Raw genomic sequence first — 18,628 nt, forward strand, 5'->3', positions numbered from 1 at the left:
AACCAGAAGATATATCTATATATCTACATCTATATTGATACCTATTGATAAATGCCAGTATTATTCTTGTTTCAGATGAGGAAGATGGTCACAAAAAGATGAACCACCCGAAGTGAAATACAGATAGTACAGTTTCTACAGCTGTGCACTTAAATATTGTGCTATTCTGCTTCTTTACAAATAAGAGTTCTGATAATGGATGAGAAATATGCCAGCAATTCTGATAAGCACAGAGAATAAAACTATTGTATTTGAGTCTACAAAGCATATCAGAAAATTGGCAGGTGTTGAGACTATGAGCAGAAGAGGGAGCCCACTGAAATTCCTACCTGTGTAATATCTTGCTTTACCTACTAATCCATTTGGTTTAGCCTAAAGCAGAAAGTGGATATTTATTCATTTATTGGCTGGCCTGCCTAGTGATCATGTGCTACATCAAGGACCAGGAAGCAGAGAGAGTCTAAACAGGATCACCCAAAGAGGACCACACCATTGTAATGAAAATGGCGAAAAAGAAATCTAGGGAAAATGAAAAGAAATAAAGGAAAAGGAACAAGTTGTGTAAAAGGGAACTCCCATAAGGGTATTAGCTTACTTTTAAGCAGAAACTCTGCACCAAAAAGGGAGTTGTCTGATCTATTTTAAGTGATGAAAGGAAAAACTTACAACTAACACAATACTCCACTCAGTAAAGCTTTCATTCATATTTAATGCGGATATTGAAAATATTACAGAGAACAAGAAACTACTTGTTCAGAACCACCAAATCAGCTTTATAAGAAATGTTAATGGGCCTTCTATAAGGGAAAAAAATCACGACTAGAAATATGAAAAATCTCATTGGTAAAGGCAAATATAAAGGTAGGAATTCCTCTGTATCCGCCATAAGTACCTAACGGATACACAAAAGCAAAATGTGTAAAATATAATGTTAAAAAAAACAGTAACTGGGGGAGAGAATAAATATCAGGGTTCTTGAAATTCATTCACATTAAGGTTTCAAGAACTTAAAATAATCATGCATATATGTTTAGGACCATATATAGACCATAAGGTCCCTCTAGCCTTCATTTAAGGTTATATTAACTGATTAACTTTTCACAGAATTAGTATACACCATATTTCCCAAAACTTGCTTGTTCTAAAAAAATGTCCATGACTTTATAATTAAACATTGCCTAAGCACATGAAGTAAAATCGGATCTAATTAAAAATCACTTATTTCTGTGGTAAAATATGTAATAGAGACATTTTATTTGTGTGATATAAACACTGGATGGTAAGGATCTGGATATGAACACAATTATTTATTTAAATAGAAATATGTTTGTGATTTTCCTTTTAAAAATGACATAGTGTGGGAGATTAAAAATATTTTTACTATATTGGAATTAATGGAATGCAAAAAACAAAAAAAAAGAAAAAATCATCAAAAGAAAGAAGTAATGTGAAATCTGCTGGTACCACTAAGAAAAGAAGCTATAGTGAAATAATTATGAAATTAAAAGAAAACGTGGAAAGCATATCTACCATTCTTTTCTAAGAATTTCCAGAGTTTTGCAAAAATTGACCCTTCCAGAAACTTCTGACTTGGCCCAATGCTGTTTGGGTGAGGGGGTAGCAGTCTAGAGGAGAACCACTGAATAAGGTCTACACTGAGAGTGAGAGAGGAGGTGACGCTGAAGAACGCATCATAGAGACAGGTACAATTCCATGGGACAGACAATTGCCATGTAAGTAAAAATATAGATTATCCATGCTGTTACTAATCATGGAAAAGAAAACTCTAAATCATTGGCCCTAGCCCTATGTCTTACAAAGATCTTTTTAAAGTCCCCACTCATATCCTGCTCAGTGAAAAATCAGGCAATGCACAATGGTGAAAAGATTGATTGCTCATTCAATAAGAATTCATTGAGAGCCTACACAGTCTCAGAAAGCAAAGAAAAGGGGCAGTGTTTGTTCTCATGGAACTTGCACTCTAGGTGGCAAGGCAAATAGATGGTAAACAAATAACATATCTCATACACTTGATAGTGATAAAAGCTAGAGAAAGAAATAAAACAAGAAGAAAAAGGATTTCTATAGTTTGTGGCACACCGTTCTTATTTTATACAGGCTAATAGGGATCTAATATGATATTATTTGGGCAATATCTGAAGGTAGCAATAGAGAGATCTGTGAGAAGAATGATCTGGGAACTGGAAAGGCAAGACTAGAGGGACAAAATTGGAGTGTTTAAAAATAGCATGAGGGTCAGTGTGGCAGGAGTTGGGGGGGTCAGTAATAGAGACGGAGCTCCAACAATGGAGGACTTTGTTATCTAATCCAAGATTTTAGTCTAAATCTGAATGAGATGGGAAGTTACTCGTTGGAACTTGGCCAAAGTTCAGTATGCTCCCTATTTTAAAAGAATTGGTTGGCTGCTGGAAGGAGTCTGCAGAGTGGCAAATTGCGCAGCTATTATAATAATCAGGTGGGATAGTCATATGCATTTGTTGGTAAGGTGTGGTTGGAAACTGAATATATATTAATGATTTTTTTAGTGGATTGAATATATAGTGTGATGTGAAGAGAAGGATCAAGGGTGACTCAATTTTAAGTCTGAGCGTTGACAGTTGCTGATCTGGATCTACTGTGGACAGACCCTCTTGTTCCACAGTAGGACACAAGGGAAGAAGGAGTCATGGTTTGAAATGCCATTTAGACATTTGTGTGATCATATTGAGTTGATATTAGGATAAGATATCAGTGCTTCCAGAAAATGGCAAAGACTGTGTGAAACATTGATAATATTTAAACCTCCGAAATTAGAAGACACCCTCTGGAAAATAAAATAGAAGACAAATCCCAGGGCTGAGCCATGAGCTTGCTTATATATGGAGGTTGTGCAGGTATGTGTACATTTGCAGAAGGGGACGCACATAGAAGGAACATCTGTTTTTCATCGAGTCCTAGAACTAATAGCAAATGTAGCTACGAATGTATCTGGCCTGAGAAACTTTCCATGCACATGTTTTCAGAAGCAAAGGAAGAGGTTTTGCCTCCTATGAAGACATGATTTACCTCAGGCTTACATAACCATGTTAAATATGTATAGAAAAATATGATGATATGAATGAAAATCCGTGGCCTCTTCCTTCCAATTTGGGATGAGTGGCACGTTGGCTTTGCGTTGGTCTTCTTGTAGGGGACAGTGAAGTTGGAAATCACAATTCCTCCTCCCCACGCTTCTCCAAGTTGAAGCTGGAAAATAGGAAATCTGGGTTCTCTGGAACGACTCTCTGTGGTGTGTCCCAGAACCTCACCAAGAGCCAAGACTTCCCTGGCGGTGTAATAGTTAAGAATCCTCCTGAAAATGCAGGAGACACGGGTTTGAGCCATGGTCAAGGAAGATTCCACATGCTGTGGAGCAACCAAGCCTGTGGTCGACAACTACTGAGCCTGTGTTCTAGAGCATGATCCACAATTACTGAGCCTGCATGCCACAACTACTGAAACCCGCACACCTAGATGCAGTGCTCCACAACAAGAGAAGACACCACAATGAGAAGTCCGTGCACTGCAATGAAAAGTAGCAACCGCTCGCTGCAACTAGAGAAAGCATACGTGCAGCAATGAAGACCCAACACAGCCAAAAATGAAAGAAGAAAGAAAAAGAAAGAAAAAAAGAACGAGAAAGAAGAGAAAGAAAGGAAGAAAGAGAAAGAAAGAAAGAGAAAGAAGAGAAAGGAAGAAAGAGAAAGAAGAGAAAGGAAGAAAGAGAAAGAAGAAAGAAGTTATTTTTTAAAAAAAGAATCTGGTTCCAAAATTTGGCCCTGACAGTCCCTTCTCAGTTTCACACCTGACAGTGGGACTTTCAGGCAGACCTCTGAGTTAGACAAAGGGGTATTCCAAACCCAAGATTTGGGGTCCCTGTCAATTCAGGTTGGAGCAAAGTGAATGTGTTTGCTAAAATGAATTATGTGCTTACAAGGGAGTTGTCCTTGTTTATCTTACTGAGGTGGTTGAAGAAATGATTCAACTCTTTGTATATTCCACTTGGGTTGTGTTCATAACTGTTAGATTGATTTATTAGGTGTTGCTTTTTGTCTAATGTTTGTTTTCTGTAAATTAATAAGCATTTATATATCATATATAATTCAATAATATTTCCCAAGGAAGTAATGTAACTTGACTTTCATATTACTTAGAAAAATATTTTCGTGGGTTTTTTTTAAAATCACTTCAGGTTAAGCATTCTGATTCCTTTATAATGGAATGCTAATTTGCTAAAAAATTTAAATGTTTCTTGGGAAATGATCTCAAAATTGGTGTTCTATCAGCCATCTTGAATGTTGCTATAACAGAACACCACATCCCTCAATAAATATTCTAATTTATTGAGAGGTATAAATTTATACGGGCTTAATATGGTCTCCCTGTCAATATTTTTTTTTTAATTATTTATTTATTTATTTATTTATTTATGGCTGTGTTGGGTCCTAGTTTCTGTGCGAGGGCTTTCTCTAGTTGTGGCAAGTGTGGGCCACTCTTCATCGCGGTGCGCGGGCCTCTCATTATCGCGGTTTCTCTTGTTGCGGAGCACAGGCTCCAGATGCGCAGGCTCAGTAATTGCGGCTCACGGGCCCAGGTGCTCCGCGGCATGTGGAATCTTCCCAGACCAGGGCTCGAACCCGCGTCCCCTGCATTGGCAGGCAGATTCTCAACCACTGCGCCACCAGGGAAGCCCCCCTGTCAATATTTTTAAGTAAAAATGGGACTTTCAGTATGATCTCTTCATTAAACAAATACCAGTTGATTGCTTACCAAGTAACATTGATAAACAAGACATATATTCTATAACCCAACTAATTTACTGTTTTTAAGGCAAGATTGTTTTTATCAGTAATTATAGAAATAACTTTATTGCAGTTGTTAGGAGCAGGTAGGGAGTGCCTCCTGGTGGACTAAATGATTTCTAAGCTGTGTTTCAAAGTTGACTTAGAACTATGTGGATGCACGTGATAGGAAAAGAGAAGCATCCTAGGCAGTAAGGAAGGGATGCAGCAACAATTGGGGAAGGATCTTGGCAAATCTGAAGACCTGGGGAGTCCAGGAGTGCAAAGAAAATGGGCGCAAGCGGCATTTCATGCAGAATGGTGTAGACTGTTGGGGAAGGAGAAATTCCCCCCTCTACATCTCTTGAGTTCTTGTGGCTGGACTAACAGCAAAATTGACACATGACAAGGTTTGTTTATACAGGCTTCTTTGTGATTAGGAAGTTTTGAAAATTTACAGGGGTAGCAAGATGCTGTGTTCTAGAAATATCCTTTTGGAGGCAGGACATATAATGGTCTGGAGTGGAGAAGGTTGTTAGAAGAGAAGCTGGGGGTTATGATAGTACCTGGGCTAAGTAGAAGAGCACTTGATGCAGGAAGAAGAAGAGAAAAAGAGTCAGAGATGGTTTCTGGGTTCTCAACTTGAATACGTGAAAGGAGGACCTAAATTAAAAGAAGGTATCAGTGTGACAGAAATGATGATAGTTCACTATGATCATCATGAATTTCAGTTGCCGGAAGGTTGAATCCAGCGGGCTGAAGGATGGAAGTCAAGTTGGAGGAGGGGGGAAGACACAATTTCAGCAGGTTACTTAGAAAAGACATGAATATAGACGATTTTGGAATAAAATGTATGATGTATTAAATATGCACCCTTTCTCAATCCCTCATGGAATCTTATGAAATTTCTAATAAGATCTCTATTGATCCCAACTCTTCCATGTTGTGGCTTTGCTTCAGTAAGAATAGAGAGGAATGTCATAAAAGGATTTCTTCTGTATTTCTGGGTTGGCACAGCCCAAGTACCTAGTCATGAAAGCATAAGATAAATATAAAAATATTAAACATAAAGATCCATAAGCTTCAATTCATACTGCAAAAATAAAATTATAAATTTGTTACAGGAGTTTAGATTTGAAAGTTTATGTATAACTCTGTTACTATTGAAAAAGCAAAATGACAATGGATTTACTTGAGGGTTGAGATTTTTCTTCCCCTTGATTTTAAGCATGCAACATACAGCTGAACATTGGATAATGATCTGTTGTGGAATAAGTGTGCATATCTATCACCTCTAATTAATATGTATCTTTTGCGCCTTTTACAGTAAAACGCCTCACACGACCATGGATATGATAAAAATTAAGTTTAAGAACACTAGAATTTTGACTCCCGTTTGACGAATGTTGTAGTTGAATAAATTTATCCGTTATTCATTTAACAAAATAAGCTATAATAAATTATTTCTTTGATTTATTTTAACACACAATAGTTGTGTTAATTTTGACAATACTTATTACAGGTGATTATGTTGTCATGACTATATATTTTGAATTGAGTAGAAGAATGGGATACTTCACTATTCAAACATACATTCCTTGTATACTGACTGTGGTTTTATCCTGGGTATCATTTTGGATCAAAAAAGATGCTACACCAGCAAGAACAGCATTAGGTGAGTTCCAAAACACCTTCGCTACCATTTTATTTAATTTTAACTTAGAAGTATTCATAAAAACACATTCAATAAAACGCCTAGCTCAAATGTAACTGATCTACTTTGAAGGCTTCTTGATTCATCCTTGCTTTTAGGTAGACAAGTTAGACTGTTCTTCCTGACAGTAGAATTCCATGTGTGTATCTTAGAAGTTGAGGTTAGGGATTCAGAGTAAATCAACTGCAGCATCTGACACTGTGCTCTAAAGATGATGTCATCATAAAAATGTAGGCATTTTCTGGAACTACCACACGCAAAAGTTTCCTTATGTCAGTGTATGGAAAAAGAAATTACCACACACACACACAAAAAAAATTACCACCCACCTTTGAGGACTGATGACACAAATGAGTAAAGCTAAGTCTTTGAACAGAAGTTCTGCTTGTCTAGAACAACTTTACCAGCAAACAAGAACATGATCATTCTTTTTTGATATAAACTTTGTAGATTATCAAAAGATTATATAATCTTTCTATCTATATTTCTTATCTATAATCTAAAAATTCTTTCATGAATTTTTCTCTGGCATCCAAAGTCCTCTTAATAAAACATTAAATTTCAGTGGTTTTAGGATTGTGCAACATGTTTTATATGTTTTTTTATGATAGGAATTTTGCCTAACTTTTTATATTTTGATTTATTAATACAGGCAATATAAAATGTAGAGGCTCTCCCCAAATTTCTTTCAGTAAAGAGGGAGCTGCTTAAATTTAATAATCTTTACAAGTCTCCTATATTACATTGAACATTTTCTGTTGGTTTTTTAAAAAATCTTTGTTTAACAACAAAGTACTTTTTAAAAAAAATTAGCCTTTCGTATCCTCTGCCAATATTAGTTTTGCATGCTGATCAGAAAATACATGATAGAATTGGTAAATCAGCTGGCAAAAGCATAGCACAAATTTAGTAACTATTCTTGAGGTTATGACCTTACAATTACAAATTCGGGTGTCATACTGAGAATGACTTTAATGATTAGCTCACAACTTGAGACTATGAATGTCCTTTCAAAGTGTCGCCATTGTGGCATTAAGAGGACAAAGGTACTAGATACAGTGTTTGCACTTAATAGAGTTACAGACCAGAAAAATAGGGAAATGTCATTAACACCAGGATATTTAGTTAAGACAGCACAATGGCTGTGCCTACTTTAGATAAAGCTTAAATCATCCTATGACAAGATCAAAGAGAACCACCAGTAAATCAATTATAAAAGGCATTCAACGTTCTTTTTAAAAAGATAACTGTCAATGCTCTGTATAATGTATCATTTACAATATTGTGTATACAGTAAAAAATTACTAGACTTTCTAAGAATTAGGTAAATTGACTCGATCGAAGAAAAAAGTCAACATCAAAATGCAACTCTGATGTTGAATCAGCAGACATGGGCTTTAATGTCGCTATGATTACAATGTTCAAGGATCTAAAATAAAATAATGAATTACCAGATGACCAGATTGATAAGAGCCGATGTAATATATTAAAAAAGAAATTCTAGAATAAAATGTATAACAGTTGAATTGGAAAAAAATCGCTAGATGAGCTTAAGAGCAGATTGAAAATGGCAGGGTAAAAATGGTCATGGATAACTGAAGACCATCATATAAAATTTATCTAATCAGAAGAAGAGAAGGATTAAAAAGATTCAAAAGAATTAAAGAGCCTCGGTGATCTTTGGGACAATATGAAGATGTATAACACAAATGCAACTGGTGTTCCAAAATGAAAAAGTGAGATTTAAGAAGTTTTGAAGAAATTAGGGAAAAATACCCAAATTTAGTGAAAAATAACTACCTACAGATTCTGTAGACATGACATGGTCATCACTTTTTTTAAAAAGTTAAATTGGACATAGATTTATTACAAAATCTTCTTTCATAAAAAACTTGTCAATAGTGTAGACTTTTCAAATTTACAATGCATTTTTACAAAAAGTATCACAAATTGCTCACCTACAAAAAGGAGAGCCTGGCATTCTATTTTCACTGAACTGATTAAAGAAACTGATACAAACAAGGTAACTTCATATGACCAAATGTTGAGAAGGCACGGAGCAAGGCTGAAGGCGTTGACTTCTAGTTCATTATCCTGTACACCTGGTCAAGCTGTTTATGCTGTGCTGTTTGACTCATTCTACAACTGGCCCTTGCTGATTGCCAAGCCAGGGAGGCACTAAACTGGAGCTGGGATGCAAACTGCAAAGGTGGTACCTAATATATGTGCATCTGTCACGTATACCTGATCCCTGATTAGTATTGCTGGGCAGGCATTTTATAGTACTTCCTGCCAGTGTGACAGCTGTAATGTCGCATGTTCTAATTTCCTGCGGGCTCATCTAGGGGAGAGATAGCCTTAAATTTTACACCTGATAATCATCCAGTCATGTCACTCTTTATTTTAGTAGACTCCATTCCCTTTTCTTGTATTTCTTTCTAAACTATCCGTCACATGTATTACTCTTTCCTAATTTTTTCCCCACAGTCTTTGATTAAATTTTCAGTGTTGGCCGACATATATGAATTAGATTGAATCGAGTGTGATTAGTTAACTAATCAACGAATCAATAAACTTACGCAAAGCACTTATTGAAATGCCTAGAATACTAGGCACAATGTTAGGTAATAGGCAAGCAAGATGAGCAAGATACCGTCTTTCTCTTAAAGATCACACAGTCTGTTCAGGGAGACAGACTGCAAAGACATATGCAATTCTCTGAAAAGCAAAAAAGTGAGGTACGTAGAAGGTACGGAAATAATGAAGCTGTACATCTTATCAGATCTGCCTGGGGTACTACAAAGCCGTTTGCCTCAGAAAAAGAGGTATACAGCTGAATCTTCAAGAAAAAGAGTTTACAAATTGCATAGAGAAGGAGAAGTAAGAGAGAAAACGGATTACCTGGGCAGAAAAAAAGTGTGAGATGGGGACTTGATGGAAAGTATAGGGGACTGCAAACTGTATTTTCATTAAAAATATATTTAAGAGGCAAAATGTCGAACAGTAGGAGAATAAATGAATAAACTGAAAGATAGCAACTTAATTCAGATATTTTTATGTTACTGTGAAGACTGTAATAATTTTATGGAAATATTGCTTAGAAAATTAAACAATTGCATTTAAATATATTCTCTACGCAATGTCAAGAAGTAGTCACATAAAAATAAAACACTGTGTTGGAATGGAAGGATTCTGTGTGGTCCCTTTCACAACTTGGTATGTGTCTCCTGTGCAGGCATAACCACAGTGCTGACCATGACCACACTCAGCACCATAGCCAGGAAGTCCTTGCCTCGTGTTTCCTATGTGACAGCCATGGACCTCTTCGTGACCGTTTGCTTCTTATTTGTCTTTGCTGCTTTGATGGAGTATGCTACCCTCAACTACTATTCAAGTTGTAGAAAACCAGCTACCACTAAGAAAAAGACATCGGTGAGATCCAGTAGCAACGATTTTTGGGGAGGGTAGTGGGAGGATAGTTTGAGGTAAATGATTCTTATTCATAAGATCTTATACAACATGATATAGTTTAAGAAGTCTTTTTAAAAAACAACACAGGTATTCCGAAGATATGAATGTGACATTCAAGCACTCTTCAGCTTCACCTACCAGTGGCATGGATTGATGTAATCATACCTTAAAGATTACTCTTTACCAGTGATTTCTGATGCAGATTTCCATAGTAGTTTTCTAAATTCTTTTTCTGATTTTCTTGTAGTTACTATATCCAGATTCCTCAAGATGGATTCAAGAACGCATAAACCTACAAGCCCCCTCCGTACGTATAGTATTGCAAGTGCAAATATTTCTGAGAACTCTGAATAAACTACAATTGAAAAATACTATTGTTTACATATGCACCTATTGGAGGCCAATGAATAATGCATGTACTCCCTTCCAAAAGTTATTTAATTCTTTAAAATATGTCCAATTCAGAACATTTGGAAAATAAAAGGAAAAGAATCACTCCTTCTTCCCACCCCTGGGTAAAAATGTATAGCGTATATATTTCTTCAACAGAAAATTAATTATGAATATATTTTCGGGTCAAAATATTAATTTATAGGATCATTTTATTAATTGCATCATATGTTCATGATTGATGCACAATCTTGGCAGAACACGGGGCTAATCCACACCTTTTCACTTTCAAACATATTTTTATCATCAGAGTCCTGTACATACTTGTAATTATTTACTTAGTATAAATTCCTAGAAACAGAAGGGCTAGACCAAATGTTGCACAGGTTTTGCCAAAATGCATTCCATCAGGTCATATTTCAACTCATTTATCCTCACAACCCCCATTCTACTGAAAGGACGCCGAGACGTTGAAAACCCAAGGCCTGTTAAATATTGATTAAGCCTTCACGATTTTTAAAAAAAAATTGTTATATTTAATTATTAATGTGCTTGAATTTTGAGTGTATGAAATGTAAGAATTTATTGAAAAATTGAACAATATGTCTTTAAATTATTGATGTGAGCTATCGCTTTTATCATATAACAATTTTTACATATAACTGTATTCTTTTACACATGTGTACTCACAAATTGAATGAATAATTTATGCCCACCCATACACCACAGGTTGTTTTCTAACTGCTGATCAGCACCTTATGTTCAGTGCATTTCAACCAATTTTCATCAGGAGACTGTGTAGTTATCCATCCTCTTCAAGTGTGTATCATTGTAGTTCTGACAGAAGATGAGGCAATTTTTACACAGTGAACATATAGTTTCGGCCAGCAAATGCTGCCAAATAACAACGCACTGAAAGGTAATGAGAACGGGTCGGAGTGGGTGATGCTGAATAAAAGACACAAATCAGAACGAATAGCCTGAGGCTGGAGAGCACATTATATCTTCCACCACTCTCAGCCTTCACATAGTGCTGGGAGTGGAGAAAGAAATATGGACATCATTGGTGTAGAAATGATACTGAAGAAAGAAGGAATAGCTACGAAGCTAGAAGAATTTATTTTTCTTAAGCGGAAAGTGAAATGACTCTGAAGTACATAGGAAAACAATTCACGTAGATAAAGAGCTCCAGGCCATGTGCAAAGACACAGAGAGAACTTCAACAGAAGTTCAGAGGAAAGAGGAAGGGGGAGTTGGATGATAATGTCTTCAACTCTATTCTGAAAGATCCACATGTTATAGTTCAGGGGCCACTGTCTCCAAAAAGGAAAAGCAGAGATAAGCAGCCTCTCGGTTTTGAAGGTCAGCAGCTGGCTCTACCGATGACCATACTTTGCTTTGGGGCAAGTTGTCCAAACAACTCTGTGCCTCGGTTTCCCAACCCATAGTCTGCAAGGCTAGTCCACTTTGAGAGTGCAGTAGTACATGCGGCCAGGAAGCACAGCGGATCTGAGGAAGTCACAGTGATGCAATATACAAAGAGGTGAAACAGGAGTGAGTTGGGAAAGAACCAGGCTGGGCTGAAGATGACTTTGGAGACTCGTTAATTAAAATATCTATTTTATTTTCCTCTAAGAATTTTATACTGTCAAGCCTTATATTTATGTCTATAATCGATTTTGATTTTATTGTTGTCTATGGTGTTAAGAAGTGCTCTAATTTCATTCTTTTACTTGTAGCTGTCTAGTTTTCTCAGCACCACTTATTTAAGAGGCTGTCTTTTCTCCATTGTATATTCTTGCCTCCTTTAGCAAAGATAAGGTGAACACGTGGGCATGAGTTCATCTTTGAGATTTCTATACTGTTGCATTGATCTGGTTTTGTTTTTGTGCCAGTACCATATTGTCTTGATTACTGTAGCTTTGTAGTAGGTCAGAAGTCAGGGACGCTGATTCCCCCAGCTCCGTTTTTCTTTCTCAAGATTGCTTTGGCTATTCGTAGTCTTTTGTGTTGCCATACAAATTGTGAATTTTAAAATACTAGTTCTGTGAAAAATGCCATGGTAGTTTGATAGGATTGCATTGAACCTGTAGATTGCTTTGGGTAGTATATTTTCACAATGTTCATTCTTCCTATACAATAACATGATATATCTCTCCATCTGTTTGTATCGTCTTTAATTTCTTTATCAGTGTCATAGATTCTGCATACAGATTTTTTTGTTTCCTTAGGGAAGTTTATTCCCAGAAATTTTATTCTTTTTGTTGCAGTAGTAAAAGGGAATATTTCCTCAATTTCTCTTTCAGAATTTCGTCTTTAGTGTATAGGAATGCAAGCAATTTCTGTGCATTAATTTTGTAACCTTCTACTTTACCATACTCAATGTTTAGCTCTAGCAGTTTTCTGGTAACATTTTTAGGGTACTCTAGGTGTTTTATCATGTCTTCTGCAAACAGTGACAGTTTTACCGCTTCTTTTCGATTTCGAATCCTTTTATTTCTTATTCTCCAATTGTCGTGGCTAAAACTTCCAAAACGCCGTTGAATAAGAGCAGTGTGAATAGGCAAATTTCTCTTGTTCCGGATCTTAGAGGAAATGCTTTCACTTTTCACCAATGAGGATGATGTTGGCTGTGGGTTTGTCATATATGGACTTTATTATGTTGAGGTTCCTTCTACATCTACTTTCCTGAGAGTTTTTTCATAAATGGGTGTTGAATTATGTCAAAATCTGACAGGACAGGAATAAAGATGCAGACCTAGAGAATGGACTTGAGTACCCGGAGGAACAAGGGTAATCTGGGACGAAATGAGAGAGTAACAGTGACATATATACACTACCAATTGTAAAATAGATAGCTAGTGGGAAGCAGCCACATAGCACAGGGAGATCAGCTCTGTGCTGTGTGACTATCTAGAGGGGTGGGATAGGGAGGGTGATAGGTACACGCAAGAGGGAGGGTATATAGGGATATCTGTATGCCTACTGCAGATTCACTTTCTTATACAGCGGAACAAAACACATTATAAAACAATTATACTACAATAAAGAGGCTTTTAAAAAAGAGTAAATGGACATAAAAACTAAGCAGAAGACGTAATTTTGGATTGGACGATAGACCATAATCTTTTCCTCTTTTTGCTCTAAAGAACATTTAGACAATTGCCAAATATAAAGTAAAATATAGTGATGTAAAAAAGTAACTAATCCTCCTCCAAAACAATCTCTATTTAGGGCACAGTTTGAAATTTCTTGACAAATTTGTGGAATCCATTTTTAAAAGTGTAGTTTTCTTTTGTCCCAGATATCTTATTGTTTTTAGCCTGGAACATCCTTGAGCACCCTCTGACTCTCTAGTGAGCTGTCTCTTTCCCTGCAGAGGTTTCTGATGTCCATTTTGAGTCAGCTCCTTCTGCTGGGCCTGCCTGCCTGTAATGGCTGCGCTTCTCTGTGTGACCCTACACAGATACAAAGGATTGAAGAAATAAAATGATGAAAATCTGGCTGAACGTTGTCAGAACTCATGTGCCATTTTTAATAGAGGCAGATATTTTCCAACTTGAGCTTGTTGGAAAGATACCAATAATATAAATTACCTTGGTAGAGTCAGGAATCTGGTTTTTTTCAGCAAACCCTCAGGTGATATTTACACCCTCTAGGGAGAAAGAGGATATATATCCACATTGAAACCTAAGGTAGATGAAAGTTTTAATTTCTGGCCATTGCCTAGAATTGTAGATGAAAGTAGACAGCTGCACCATGATGCTCCTGACTGGCTATTGGCTTGTGCACAGTAGAACGAAGACATCTTGATTCAGGTCGGTCCACACACACAATCACTTCCCAATTAAAAGGATGTCCCCAAAGGCTACCAATAGTATTACCGAATACTCTACATCTCTACCTGCTTCTCTGTGGTTTGACTCCACACAGCTACAAATATATTTAATCAAACTATTCTCTTGTATGTGTGGTTGTAAACTGTCCTGTCTCCTTATCTCCGCCATACTGACGTCCACATCAGGCGAAGACCTTGTGAAGTAGAAAACAAAACATTCCAAATGTATACAAATTTTGGCTATCTAGAGAGGACAAGCAATGTCTGGTATCCACACATTGAAAACTCATTTTTCACCTGAATTGCATGGAACAGGGATATACTCTCATCATCCCTATACACTTTTTAAAAAAAAACTGTTTAATAAATAGAAAAAGAAAGAACTTTATACCACTCCACACTTTATTATATGTATTTTTTAACATTTGAGGAATTATATATATATGTGTGTGTATATACCCAAATCAGAAGAGTAGTAGGCAGAACAGTGACTTGAAATGGCAAATACACATTTGAAAATACGCTTATTCTCCCTTATCATTAACTCAAAAAATACAAGAATTGCAAATTGCACTGTACTTTTTCTCTCATTAGATTGGCAAAGATTTGAACTCTTCAGAGCAGGAATGGGGGTGGGCATAGGGCAGGGCACTGTCCTCTTTATTTAGTGAACAGACATAAACTGTACTTATTGCTTGATTCACCTCGGGCTGTTCTTGATTCATCTCATGATGATTTTTGGTTTATTCTTGTTGCCAGCAGAACTATTCTCTCCTTGATATGAGTCCACCACCACCGGCAATGGTTACCCTAAACAATTCCATGTACTGGCAGGAATTTGAGGATACCTGTGTCTATGAGTGTCTGGATGGCAAAGACTGTCAGAGCTTCTTCTGCTGCTATGAAGAATGCAAATCAGGATCTTGGAGAAAAGGGCGTATTCACATAGACATCTTGGAACTGGACTCATATTCTCGGGTCTTTTTCCCTACATCGTTCCTGCTCTTCAACTTGGTCTATTGGGTGGGATACCTGTATCTCTAAGTATTCCTCCTGGTGATAAGTGAAGAGTGTTAGATTTCCTTCTAAACTTTGGCCCTACCCAGACCAATAGTTGTCAGTTGGAGTAGCAAGGAAAGATACTACTCAGTTTCTCTGAAATTATGTAATACCTTTGAGCAGCGTAGGAGTATATGGCAAATATTTCTATTATGTATTTCAGACTCACACACACATGAGAGCACACAAACAGGTTAATTCAGTTTTAAAGTGATATTCTTGCTAATCTTTACTGAATCTGTAACGTGGTGATATATTTTTTGGATATTGGAAGCAGATGCCAATTTCCTTGTGAAGAAATCTGTGAAACCTACAAGTAAATATCTGAGAAGCTCTATTAGGCCCCGACCCTTTCTGTATCTTTTATTTGCAACGCTTGGCAGCACCAGTGTCCATCTATGCGAAGTCACTGCTGGCCAAGATACACTCTACTGATCTCAGCGCCCAGGCAGTCTGAGTTCAAGTGTGAACTGCAGTGAGTTACCACCCAGTTTCCTCTCTCTGTGGCCTCTTTGCTCTGGCGCCACCTTCACTGGTTTGCATTCTTTTATCTAAAAACTTCACCCTAGGCTTGGGAATGGTGTATATGCATCATCCTAAGTTTTCAGTAGAGAAAAAATTCTAATTTTCAAAATTCTCATGTGGTTAAAGTCCAAGATGTTTATTATCTTTTAACACCAGTAGTTCAACATTTTACCTTGAGTTCTGTTTTACTAGACCAAGGTGAACCCCAGAGTATATGCTATTACGGGTTCAATCATTATCTTGCAAAGATGGGTATACAGCATTCACAAGCCGTTGTTTTGAAATTGTTTTCTAGAGTGTGAAAGAAATATAGATAGAATTTTTACAAAACTTTCTTAGTGAATATTAACTTTCAAGTCAAATCAACTTTAGATGCAAAAAACATGGGTAATGGTTATCATCAATGGTATATTTTGAAGAATATTTTATACTTTGAAATATGGATATGTAGCAAGATTCCAAAGAAAAAAAAAAACCTTGAAATTATTACTCTTTTGATATTTTTATAACACAAAACCAACTTGCTTCTTGACGTTAGTTTTTTGTTATAACTGGATGCTATTATGTACTTCACATTACTCTTCAGAAGCTTTCCACCGTTGAAAAGTCCTACCGGTAAGTTAACAGATAAACATCTGTTAGCATTATTAAAATTTTCGCACTAATTGTGTTTTTCACCTTTCTCACCTGAAAATTGTATTTGTTTTATTGGAAATCACATTTTATTTTATGTATTTGGATTTTTACTCTTAGTATCAAGTGAATGCAGATATACTGATCTTTATCACGCAGTTTTCAAGGATATATATATAATGTGAGATACTTTCTTCCCGTCAACTTCCTTCCTGTCATTTGAGTTTTTAGTTGCTACATAGGCCACTAACCAATTGGCTTTTATTTAGAGAATCCAATTTAAAACATTAACAATGAGTATTTGTAGAGAAACACTTTGAACCTATTGGTCTAAATGAAATTTCTCCTCAATTGGAGAATTTCACCTGCTAGCAGTCTCACTCCGTCCCTAATACTTCAACCTCATACTCACCCACAGGGAGGGTCTCTGGAGGTGTTCCAATCAAGGAAGACAGCCCAAGGCTGTTCTTCAAGCACAGTTCCCAACTTTATAACTTCTAACAATTATGAAGACTTTCCATCTAGTGTTTATATACATAGATACGTATGACATTTCATCTTCAATTTCTTTCTGTAAAAAGAAAAAAGTGAATGACTTAGGATAAGCATAATTGGATGTAAATGTACATTGAAATGTTTACTATTAGACTGGAGAACCTGATTACTTTAAAAATATTCAGGAAAGTGTATGTAAATAAGAGGGAAAGTACCAGATTTTGAACACACTGTAAATGTAAAATTCACAATTTTCTATTGAAGCCCACTTCTCATTGCCCAAAACTGAGGAAGTGTGTAATCTGTACATGTTTTTCTCAAATTTGCCTGTAGGAGACCTTCAGGGTCACACAGTTTAGCAATACCACTGCATTGAATAATAACATCCAAAGAGCCAAAAAAATAACAGTTCAGGCTAAATGACAGGCCCCTTCTTATATTCCTTGGTGATTTACGTTTTACTAAAAAAAGTTTTCTATTATTAAGGAGAGAAAACATGTATATGTTGAGAAAATAAGGAAACACCTCAGCCAGTCATAGCTCTGGAAATATAAAACTATGGGTTTTAATAAAATGTCTGATAATCTTTGAAGAATAGACATTAGGGCATTTCCACTCCTTTTACAATTTCTTGTAATTGCAAGTTAGCAATTCCAGGATATATACCTGGCGTAGTTCTATTCGGGTCAAAACGGAGAATGTTTCCTACTTTTTTTCAAAATGTCCTCTAGTTAAATGATGCTTTGGTTTTTAATGTCAATAAAACATCTTATTACTCTGCTCACATAAACACAAAATTTTTTATATCAGTGCTAAAAAAAGTAGCTGAACACCCACTAAATCTTCAATGCTTTGAGTTAACCAAGTTGGTTTTTAAAATTGTATTATACAGGAACATGAACTAGACAATAATTAGGAAGACAAAAGGCAGAAGCATACACACTCACAGAAATAAAGCCACACTATATGAATGTACCATTCAGGTAATGGGACAGGAAAAACCCTCAATACACAGAACTGCACTTCAGTCACTTCGATGGGATCAGACCACCCTATCACCTAACAGTAACAGTCAACCCGTCCACCAATCAGCTAACTTGCCCCATTCATTGAGTCCGTGCCCTGGGTAGAGCAGGATGGCCCGCGAAGCTTACAGAGACTTTAAAAAAAAGAAAAGAGAAAAAGCTTCAGTTTGAAGCCACTGCCAATGTAATTAAAAGATAAATATTGAAAGAAAATATATAATTTTGCTGACTAGATTTTAAAGTTGACAGCAGAATATGATAGGATTTTAGAAGAAATATAAGCTACATCCGCATTATCATCATAATCATAACCACCACCACAACCAACACCATCAACATCATCATCTATGTCCTTTTTCATGTTCCATGCTAGTCCTAACTATTCATTCAACAGAAAGATTTACTGTCTTTTCCAAACAATAACCAAATTATAACTTAAAAGTGGAAAAGTGTGATTTCACCCTAAATATAAAATATGCAGATCATAGTTCAAATTTTTGCTCGCCTATAACATTTCCTGAGAGTCTCTTTGTCCTAGAAGCACTATCTGTCTACACTGCCTCAATCAGAATTTAAAATTTTTCCTCAGGAATATATTCCACTTAATTGTTTTTTGGTTGCTTTTGGGCTTTTTTGTTTTGTTTTTTGTTGCTGCTTT

General features: G+C 36.3%; 1 protein-coding gene across 1 annotated transcript in view; it reads left to right on the top strand.

Moving 5' to 3' along the window:
• GABRG3 (gamma-aminobutyric acid type A receptor subunit gamma3) overlaps positions 1-18,041 on the top strand; it is a 575,951-nt gene extending 557,910 nt beyond the window's left edge. Inside the window, exons 6-9 of the mRNA XM_082450223.1 lie at positions 6,343-6,495; positions 9,770-9,966; positions 10,253-10,312; positions 14,996-18,041. Coding sequence (XP_082306349.1) covers positions 6,343-6,495; positions 9,770-9,966; positions 10,253-10,312; positions 14,996-15,277 — 692 coding nt within the window. The 3' untranslated portion in view covers positions 15,278-18,041. The remainder of the gene's footprint in view (positions 1-6,342; positions 6,496-9,769; positions 9,967-10,252; positions 10,313-14,995) is intronic.
• Positions 18,042-18,628: the final 587 nt, after the last annotated feature.

The sequence above is a fragment of the Balaenoptera physalus genome, assembly GCF_965194825.1.
Source record: "Balaenoptera physalus genome assembly, chromosome: 2".
Taxonomy (NCBI): domain Eukaryota; kingdom Metazoa; phylum Chordata; class Mammalia; order Artiodactyla; family Balaenopteridae; genus Balaenoptera; species Balaenoptera physalus.